Source organism: Eucyclogobius newberryi, unplaced genomic scaffold (genome assembly GCF_026437365.1).
Source record: "Eucyclogobius newberryi isolate DKJ021-1_F unplaced genomic scaffold, fEucNew1.0.hap1 SCAF_9, whole genome shotgun sequence".
Taxonomy (NCBI): Eukaryota; Metazoa; Chordata; class Actinopteri; order Gobiiformes; family Gobiidae; genus Eucyclogobius; species Eucyclogobius newberryi.
In genome coordinates, this window is record NW_027316532.1 from 4524631 (window position 1) to 4535694 (window position 11064).

Genomic DNA, 11064 nt, shown 5'->3' on the forward strand with positions numbered 1-11064 from the left:
GATGCCAACCGCCATAAAGCACAAAAGAAGATGATCGGGTGCTGTATGATGTCACATGCATTCCATTCAACTTTAATGTAAGCACGTCTTGTGCTTTGAAGAACATTATATATGCAGCAGTATTAGTCCGCTGAGCGATTCGGTATACGACAAAGTCTGAGGAATAATGTCTGGCGGTAATGCAACACTTGGATGCCAACCGCCATAAATCAACAACAACAACAACAACATCGATCAATCAGGACGAAAAGTCTGAGGAATAAAGTCTGGCGGTAATGCAACAATTGGATGCCAACCGCCATAAAACAACAACAACAACAACATCGATCAATCAGATCAGGGAATAAGAATGTAACACTTGGATACCAACCCCCATAAAACAACAACAACAACACCACCACCAAAGAAGAAGAAACAACAAAATAATAAAGATGTCTGGACGCTCGAAAAGAAGTTCTAGGAGAGCTAAGGCCAAAGTTAAGGCCAGATCTAGGACCACGAGCCGCTCCTCCAGAGCCGGGCTGAATTTCCCTGTGGGTCGTGTGCACAGGCTGCTGAAGAAGGGCAACTACGCCAATCGCATTGGAACAGGAGCCCCCGTGTATCTGGCCGCAGTGCTCGAGTACCTGACCGTCGAGATCCTGGAGTTGGCTGGCAACGCCGCCAGGGACAACAAGAAGACCAGGATCAGCCCCCGCCACCTGCAACTGGTCATCCGCAGTGACGAGGAGCTCAATAAGCTGCTGGGAGGAGTGACAATCGCCCAGGGAGGAGTGATTCCCAACATCCAGGCCATGATCCTGCCCAAGAAAACTGCTAAGACCAAAGCCAGAGCCAAACTCAGTTCTACAAAAGGCAGTTCTACAAAAGACTCTCTGTAGAACTGTGTTCTGTGTTGGATGGCACTAGTTCATATAGGGAATCGGGACGGAAGTTATTGGGATGGAAGTTACAGAATCCAATATGGCGGCCCAAATCACTATCTTAAACGACAATAATTATATGGCGGCCCTAGATACGCTTCAGACACTGGATTAGGGTTAGGGTACACTTCGGATTTGGACCCAAGAGATCGGATTTGGACCCAAGAGAGAAAATTATTGCCTGAGCTTTATCAGCGGGACCAGCCTCGGTCGCTGCCATGTTTGATTCAATCACTTATGTCCCGATTCCCTATATGAACTAGCGCCGACCATTCTGTGCTTGTTTGCTGTTATTTCAGTTCATGGGTGCTTTATGATGTCACATGCATTCCATTCTGTTCAGAGCACAAGCGGAATGGAATGCATTACATCATAAAGCACCCTATGCAACAATTGTATTTTTTTTAGCCCTTTCTAAAGAATAAAGTCGTTTTAGTTGCTTTTAATGGGGGCTGACAAGCAATGGAAGGAGTACTTTTACGGACTACGACAGAGTCTGAGGACTACAGTCTGAGGACTACGACAAAGTCTGAGGAATAAAGTCTGGCGGTAATGCAACACTTGGATGCCAACCGCCATAAAACAACAACAACAACAACTGCAAAGGTGCATTTACCTCCATCTACTTAGTTTAAAGTCTAAAGAATAAAGTCTTGAGACTTTTTTCTTTAGACTTAATTCTTAAGTTTAAGACGTACAATTACAGTAGGTGGCGATAAGCAAGGACCACGCAACCACAAGATATGTGAAAAACTCTTATTTATTGATGTGAGATGGATGCTGGTAATCCCTGATGGCCATCAGGGTGGGAGATCCATCTTGGCAATCTACCCAGCCCGTTAGGGACCCCCAAAGGAATGAGTAAAGAAAGGTTGAGAGCGCTACTGTTGTTGTGACATAAGTAGTAATAGGGCCGCCAAACGGGGACTGTATAAAATGCCACTCTTGGCTGCGGAGGAAGCAGCACCAATGAAAAAGATTGAATGGAATAGTGTCCTGATGATATGCCAGAGAAGGGTCTGGCGAAAGTGAGCATTAAACAACTCAATCAGGAAGATGGAATCGTCGGCATTGAATTGAAGGCCCGGCGTGAGGCAATAGATTCAGTCGGGTTCAAAAAGGGAAAGGAAGTCCAAGCGGAATTAATAAAGGAGTGTTTGGAACTAGAAAATCTGCAATGGCTGGAGTGTCTGCGTCTCTCCCTCTCCCATCTCCCCCCTCTCTCTCTCTCTCTCTCCCTCCCTCTCTCCCAATACAAGAACATATAGTGTCTGCGCGTGATGTCACGCAGGCACTATATGTTCTTGTATTGTGAGTGATGTCACAATTTTTTTATTATTATATTTTCCATTCCTCCCTCCCTCCTCTCTCCCTCTCCCTCCATTTCTCCCTCTCCCCCTCTCTCTCTCTCTCTCTTTCTCGCTCGACTGGCTCCGTCACAAAATTCTAAAGAATAAAGTCTAAAGAATTCCGCAGACACTCATAATGCCCAAATTCATTTAAATGGGGAAAAAGTACTAATACTTTTGAAGATTCTGCAAAACGTACAAGTTGTTCAAATGTCAAAAGTAATAGCACACGTACTACTGCGAAAGCGAGGCCCTGCGACAAGTTGGCCACTGTCCAGGATGTACCCCGCCAAAGGCCCGAAGTCACTGGGATAGGCTCCAGTCACCCGCGACCCCGAAAGGGAACAAGCGGTAGAAAATGGATGGCTGGATGGATGGACTACTGCGAAAGCGATCACAATGAGGTATAACATGTTGAAATCGGTTGAAGCGTTAGGAGTTGAAACTGGCTAAATGGAAAATCATGGAAAATATAATAAAAACACTCACAATACAAGAACATATAGTGCCTGCGTGACATCACGCAGGCACTCAACAAGGTCCAAACGTAGAATGAATGGATGGGTCGAAATTAGCTTGAAGAAGCAAATGACACTGGAGGAACCCGAAGGCGGCAAGCGGGAACATGTGCTTGATTGTTAGGTTAGCGTAGGAGAAATGTAACCTGAGCGTATGCATTCAGCGTTTGAGAAGATTAGAGAAGGGACGAGCAGGGTTCAGGCTAGTGTAAAACCTTTACATAACAATGATGCATGTGCGTGAGACGATGGAGGCAGGTAGCACCTGTTGCCGGTTTAAAAAAGAGGTAGATCACGGCCAAGTAAATTGGTAGGCGAATGTTTCGGAAGGAGAGCACACCATTTACCTCACTGGCCTCTCCAAACAAGCTGTAAAACAGCTGCAGTTCATCCAGAACGTTGCTCGGGTCCTGACTAGAACCAGAAAGTACCATCACATTAGTCCTGTTCTCAGGTCTCTGCACTGGCTCCTGTGGCTCAGAGAAGAGACTTTAAAGCAGCTCTGCTTGTGTACAAGTCTCTCCATGGCCTAGCACCAAAGTACATCTTGGTCATGTTAGTGCCATATGAACCATCTCGGACTCTGAGAACCTCCTGCTGGTGCCCAGAGTCAGGACTAAACATGGACCGGCCTCCTGCTGGTGCCAGAGTCAGGACTAAACATGGACCGGCCTCCTGCTGGTGCCAGAGTCAGGACTAAACATGGACCGGCCTCCTGCTGGTGCCAGAGTCAGGACTAAACATGGACCGGCCTCCTGCTGGTGCCAGAGTCAGGACTAAACATGGACCGGCCTCCTGCTGGTGCCAGAGTCAGGACTAAACATGGACCGGCCTCCTGCTGGTGACAGAATCAGGACTAAACATGGACCGGCCTCCTGCTGGTGCCAGAGTCAGGACTAAACATGGACCGGCCTCCTGCTGGTGCCAGAGTCAGGACTAAACATGGACCGGCCTCCTGCTGGTGCCAGAGTCAGGACTAAACATGGACCGGCCTCCTGCTGGTGCCAGAGTCAGGACTAAACATGGACCGGCCTCCTGCTGGTGCCAGAGTCAGGACTAAACATGGGGAATCTGCGTTTCAGTTTTATGCAGCTAAAATCTCGAACAGTCTTCCGGAAGATGTGAGACAGGCTTCTACTCCGACAATGTTTAAGCTAAAAACTATTTTTTTCTCTGTACATATAAGTAAAAGGGTTTTATTTGCATTCTCCTCTTTTACGTCTTTATCTGTTTCATGATTTTAATGCACTGTTCTTGTCGTTTGAATTGCAAATGTCTATGAATTGTGCTCGACAAATAAATTGACCTTGCCATCATGCTGTTAACGTGACCTTATATGACTCTAAAATAAGGTAGAATGTTTAGACTGCAAAAAAATAGTGTTTTCATTTTTAATAAACGCTGAGGCTTTTTACCCTCCTTTTTAGTCCTGAAATGCAGAAGAGGAAATAAAATATTACAAATGTCCAAACAAGTACTTCTGAGTACTTTGAATTGTATGACATTCATCTAAAACTTGGCACAGTCTGTATTTACTTTGGAGGAATGAGTGGAATTGGGAACATCTACTAAAGTAGTGAAGGAACATACTCACAGAACGTGTGTAAAAGCGACTCCTAAAAAACTTTACCACAATTGTAGTTGTAATTTGTAAAAAAAAAATATATATATATACTATAAAAAGAGGTTTTTTCACACGACTCAAGCACGAGAGGCTCAGGTTAACGAGGCTTCTTCTGATGTCGTCAGCAGTGAACTGGCTCTTTTCACCGTTCCTTTGTTGAGACACTTCTTTGGAGTTAGACAGGGGGCGCACAGGGCGAGATTGACTGTGGGCGGAAGAAGAAGTCGTACACGGACACGGCAACGTCAGATGAGGAAAACAAAAGTGAGAAGCACCAACAACATGTAAGTCCAAAGTATGGACTCACGACCAACATGCACAGCCACCTCTCGCGGCATCATCCGCAGATGTTTGAGAAAGTCCCTCAAACCGACACAGCCCGGCGTAAACTCCCCTTTGCAGGCAAAGCTGCCACCTTCTCCTGCACAAATGGGATCGCTGTTTTTTTCCCTCTGTATCTACCTGCGTTGAAACATTGAAATTGCCCCATGTGTGGACAATAAAGGAATATCTTATCTTATCTTATGTGTAGAACTCAATGAAGAGTCGCTGTTTTATTGAGGGGAGTTTAAAGATGGCCTTTCTTTACATCTTGTTTGCCAGAGGGTGTATTATGCAGGTGTGTGTGGTCTTATATAATGCACACACTGCTAGATTGGGGGGGCAAATTAACTGCTAATTCAAACTGTAAACTTTTTGATGGTGAACTCCGACGCACCAAACACTTCTGTCTCTCCCTCGCTGCGCTACCCGGTGCTCTAGGCTCCGCCCCTTAAAGGGTCAGCATGACATGGCCCACCATTTTGTTGAGGGTCCTGAAATATACAAATAACAAGTCGGCACATTAACCAAAAAGCTAAATAATACACCGCACTGTAGCCCATATGATGACATCTGAATTTTTTTGATTCACGGTTAAACCTAAACTCTATACTACTCTATATCTATCTAAACGTCATAAGGCGCTGGTACAGCTGGCAGCCCGGTGTAAACGCTCTCTCTTCTTTCTCACACTTATTGTGCTTTATCTCCTATATTTTGTAAATATAGTTAGTATATTTTTTCTATTTTACTGTACGATAGGGACACGCGCTGGAATAGTTTTTTAATTCAACTGTTTTTGACTTTTTTCGGCTGGATTTGAGCGTTTTTCGTTGCGTTCGTTGTGTTGTTGTGACGTGAGCTAGCTCCGAGCGAGCCCACCAGCCCCCCCCCCGCGCCCTCCGGCCGCGCTAAAGTACGGCGTGTCGTCGGTAAACGTTTATATACACGTTTATATGAAAGAGGAACTTCACGAACGATCGGGACACGCACTGGAATCGCTTTAAATTAACTTGTTTTGACTTTATTCGGCTGGATTGAGTGTTTTCGTCGTGTCGTTGCGATTTGTCTTGGCTCTGAGTCCCCCGGCTCCGGCCCCGCCCCCCGGCTCCGGCCCCGCCCCCCGCCCGGCGCCGTACCGCGTTTACACAAAGGAGGAACTCATGGAGTCTCCGGTCTGGAGAGACGGGAGATGGCGGAGGAGAGTGGATCGGTGGTCGAAGACGTTCTGGACGGCGTGGAGGAGCAGCCTTTTCTGGCTGCACGTGCCCGGAAACGTAAAAAGTCCCTTAGCTCGTCCGAGGGTTCTGGGAATGAGCAGCAGGATGAGGCTGAAGCAATTGATATCCGGAGTGAGAGCAGAGACTGTAAGGTGATCATAAAGCTTGCACAGGATAGTGCATCCTTTAAGGAGTGGAATTCAGTGGCATTGTCAAAGAGCCTAACTGTAGCTGTGGGAGTGATCAAGAGTGCGAGTGTCCTTAGAGATGGCTCGCTGCTGGTCGTGTGCAAGGACGCGGCTCAGCAACGGAAGGCGATTGGAACTAAACGTCTGGGTGGAAAGGACATTCTTGTGTCTGATGCTGAAAGAAACACGGTCAGAGGAGTTATCGTAGGTGTCCCTACGGCGACGTCTGTGGATGAAGTTAAGGAGAATTTGACTGGAGCTACGGTGGTGGACGCTAGGCGGTTGAAGGTGACCCGGTCTGGGGTAAGATGTGACAGCTTGTCGGTAATGGTAACACTTGAAGGGAGGTGCCTGCCTAGTAAGGTGTTCATTGGGTTCATGTGCCATGACGTTAGGCCATATGTTCCACCGCCCCTGCGTTGCTTTAAGTGCCAGCGCTTTGGGCATATTGCAGCGGTCTGTAGAGGGAGGCAAAGATGTGGTAAATGTGCAGGAGATCACGAGTATGGGAAGTGTGACGTGGGAGCAAAACTGAAGTGCTGTAACTGTGGGGAAGAACATAGCTCTGCCTATGGGGGATGCAGGTTTAGCAAAAGAGCTGCTGAGGTGCAGAAAATAAAGGTCTCTCAAGGTATATCCTATGCAGATGCAGTCAAGAAAGTTTCAAGTAACGAGTTTAGAGTAAATACAGAGAGAGGAGCCAGCGCTGCTCCCAGCCAGGGCGAAATGAGAGAGGCCAGCGTGGCTCCCAAGAAGTGTGAAGGTTTCAAGAGTGGAGGTCCCAAGTGTGCAGGTTCCAGAATTAATGAGAATACCCTGGTTGTGGATAGAGAGGATTTTGTACTCTTTATGGTGGATGTTGTAAACTGTGCTGCTCAGACTCAAAGCAGAACTGAAAGGATCAGGATCATTGCTAAAGCTGCAGGGAGATTCCTTGGAACAAAGGAGCTTGATTGGGCAGATATAGAAAACAGGCTAAAGGCGCTAAATGGGAGTCGGAGTGATGGGGGTCTGCTTGTGGGGAGTCAGAGTGATCAGAGTGACGAGATGGGGGTGGGGGTGGTCTCCTGTCCTCGTCCAGTCTCGTAGACGCACGGCTACCAAGCAGCGACGTCAGTGGAAATATTAAAGCCTATAGAATGAAGCCTAAAGAATAAAGCTGTACGGTGGAAGCGCCGAACGTCAAAGAGGGAGAGGAAGATGAAGAAGAGTCTCCCTGGAATAAAGCCGGTCGGTCTCTGAAACAACAACAACTATTCTAGTCACAAAGACATATCATGACCTCATGGGCTTTGTAACACCAAAGCACTGGAAGAAGAACTTTTAGGACTACGACAAAGTCTAAGGAATAAAGTCTGGCGGTAATGCAACACTCGGATGTCAACCGCCATAAAACAACAACAACAACAACAACAACTACGACAAAGTCTGAGGAATAAAGTCTGGCGGTAATGCAACACTCGGATGTCAACCGCCATAAAACAACAACAACAACAACAACATGAAACTGCGGAGAACAGTCGTCTTACCCGGAGATCGTCACGTTATCCCGTCGCAATACTGACCTAACCTAATACTGATGTGCAATTCTGTCATATGTGCAATTGCTGTTGGAATTCATGTGCAATTCATGTGCAATTACTGTGAAATTCATGTGCAATCTATGTGCTGTCGTGACACATATTCATGTGCAATTACTGTCGGGATCACATGCAATGGTATTTATTTATTTATTTATTTATTTGTCTATGGGAGTTTTTTATTTGTTTATAGGAGATCTTCTACTGAAAGTGTTTTTCAGACTTCCTAAAAGTGATCTGTTCTTCTGTATCTACCTCTGTATCTACCTGCGTTGCACCAATAAAATTTCCCCATGTGGGACAATAAAGGAATATCTTTATCTTTATCTTTATCTTTATATCAAACTGAAATTCACTGTCCTCTTTTCAACTTAAAATCTCTAAACTCTTCTTAACTCTTCTTAACTATCTTTCTCTATATTCACTTCAGCTGCACACTCGCTCCTGAAAGACCCACTAACTAATATAACAGCCTTTTATAGGCTATCACTTAATTGAATCACATACACCTGTGTATTTTTTTTTTTAGTTGTAGTAGTGGATGAGTAGTTTTTCTTCTCATAACAGTATATTTCAATTTCTATAATTTTGGAATGATGTGCAATGTGCATTTCTACCCCTATCTGCAATGGTAGATGTTTGTTCTCTATATTCTATATAAATATATCTATCTATTTAATGAATTTTCTTATTGTGTCTTGCATATACACACATATACACACTCCACATCTGTCCAGCGGCAGTGTGGACACGCCCCCTCTACATCTCCCGTGTGGACACGCCCCCACATCTGTAACCAGTTGATCTGTCTTGATTGTTGTGTGTTTTCTGTCTGTTGACCCTGGATAATTGATTACGCGATGTTCCTGTGTCAATCCACATTACAGTAGCACACAGTGTGAAACACTAGGCTACCCATCCACATCCAAGATAATCCGAACCCTTGGGACGAGTACCTGCAGCCCACGATGTTTGACCTCAGGACAAAAAACAACTAACCACCAAACACAGCCCATTCTACCTGATGTTTGGATGAGAGGCAAGGTACCCCTCCGAAATACCAGAATCAAATGAGGTTTGTGAATTGATGCCGATTACATAGTCACTGTATCAATTGCATTGCCTACATTCAGGCTTTAATTTCCAGATTACGGAGGAGAATATTACTGAGGCAATATTGAAGGAGGAGCTACAACCCCAGGTGTACACAGAGGTGGAATGCAACATTAAAAAAGCCAGCAGAAAATTTCTGCTAAATGAGAGAAAACTGGGGTAGAGGATTTTTTTTTTTTAAAGGGGATCTGGTCCTCCAAAAGAATATGCGGGAAAGGAGGGAAATTGGAGTGTGACCTCTTTGGACCATTTATAATAGCTGGTAATTAAAGTAGTCCCTTACTGCACACATCATTTGGATGGGATTTAAAATCTGTAACTGCTCTGATTTATTGTGACTCTTGGCTTTTCTAATCATAGATGTGGAAGGTAAAAATGTGCATCTGGTCAGCCAGGATGGCAAACGGAAAAGTCTGGCCAACATTGACCACCTAACGCGCTTTTTAATTCCAAGGAGAAGGATTCCATCGAATCAGCCTCAGCCTCTGCCCCAGCCTCAGCCTCCACCCCAGCCTCATTTGCAGCCTCAGCCCCAGTTGCAGCCTCAGCGTCGGCCAGTGGGGGCGTACCAAAGCCAAGCACTCGCAGTCATCCAAAAATGTAAGTATCATGGCATCTTTTTATTTGGGCCCGAGAATTACATGTTGTCGTTGACAGTGATGAAAGAGTAATGGGCTGGGAGGAACCCAGGGAGGTGTCTGTGGTCATCGATTGACAAATACAGGATCTTGACCCTGGCACCCACCAATTTTGAATTATAAGTGTGTCCTCACAATTGATCTGAGCAGAGTTTCCTTTCCAGATAATAAATGCATACCTATCTGTGCTGGTGAGGAAACGGGACACACAAATACTGGTTCTGGACAGCCTGTACCTCATAGGTGTGTGGGAGGGAACTGCCAGGCCATTGAAAAAGGTATGTACCATATTTTCCGCACTATAAAGCGCACATAAGTCTTTAACGTCCTCAAAAGCCGTCTGTGCGCTAAATAGTACGGTGCGCTTAATATATGGTTTATTTCTGGTTGTGCTTACTGACCGCGAAGATATTGTGTGTGGTACACGGTGTATAAAGAAGATTTGGGACACGAGACGCCAATGCGCGTTGTCCCGACAACATGTGTGCAAAGCATTCTGGGAACAGTAGTCTACCTGCATGCGGCACACGCAACACTTTGTCAAAACGTAAACAACATTTTCAGTCAGGCACAACGCAGACACCTACAGGTAAATGAAGGACCCAAAGAAACTTGTCCCAAGATGGCTGCTGCCAAGAGACCATTGGATCTGTTATATTATTAGAAACGCGCGTACGGGATAAATTATCAGTCAACTGTGGGAATCAAAAGGCCGGAATCATCACTGAACTGCCGCGTGGATCCAAGATGCGGGATCACATGACCAAAGAGATTTTAGCACGGAACACTATCGGCGCTTTGGCTGCTTTTACCATTATGCGCCCCAGCAGACAATAAACCGGGACACGGGACGTAAACAATCGTGGCTGTCCCAGGTAAATTAGGACGTCTGGTCATAGCTGTGCGGGATGTACTTCGGCGCATTTGAAGGATTTGATGACGAGGAATGAACTGAAAAAGTGAGTGAATTGTGTTGTATTTTACGTGTTGCAACTTAACGAGGCTGAGAGTTGTTGTGAATACGCTAACGTGTCTGTTTTGTTTCAGAGTGTGTTTTGATGTTGAACATTGTTGATCTGAATGAGTTACCTTATGCGCTTCATCGTCCGGTGCTCTTTATGTATGGACCAGTACACATGGTACACAGATAGCTGATGGTGCGCTTAATAATCCGGTGCGCCTTTTCGTGCGCAAAATACGGTAATTCACAGTTGTAGGAGTCTTACATTGTAATTTAATTTTGTAACTCGATCTACTCCAATATGATGTGGTCTTGGGGGCTGTGTGTCACAATAGCCATTGGACACTGATTGTAAGCCTTTGTATTTGCACAATTGTATAGTCACTTTTTATCCTCGTTTTCAGGTCATGTATATAAATGAGCGTCGGGTCCTCTTTTTCGATCCATTTGGAGCCACACAGCCTCAATTGACACAATGCCAAGATGTCACTTGGTCAGCACACCTCCATAAAAGAATTGTGAAGGCATGCAATACAGAAGTAAATGGTTTGGAACCCAGGGACTTGTCTAATTCCCAGATGTCATCTGGCTCTAGGCAGGTGGTCCTGCAAACTCCTGCCTCACCCAAA

At 45.5% G+C, this 11064-nt stretch overlaps 1 protein-coding gene across 1 annotated transcript; it reads left to right on the forward strand.

Annotated features, from left to right (window-relative positions):
- The first annotated feature begins 431 nt into the window (after nucleotides 1-431).
- Nucleotides 432-881, forward strand: LOC140354296 (histone H2A, embryonic-like). Its single transcript, XM_072439251.1, has one exon. It carries the CDS (start codon nucleotides 432-434, stop codon nucleotides 879-881), a length of 450 nt encoding a protein of 149 aa, XP_072295352.1.
- Nucleotides 882-11064: the final 10183 nt, after the last annotated feature.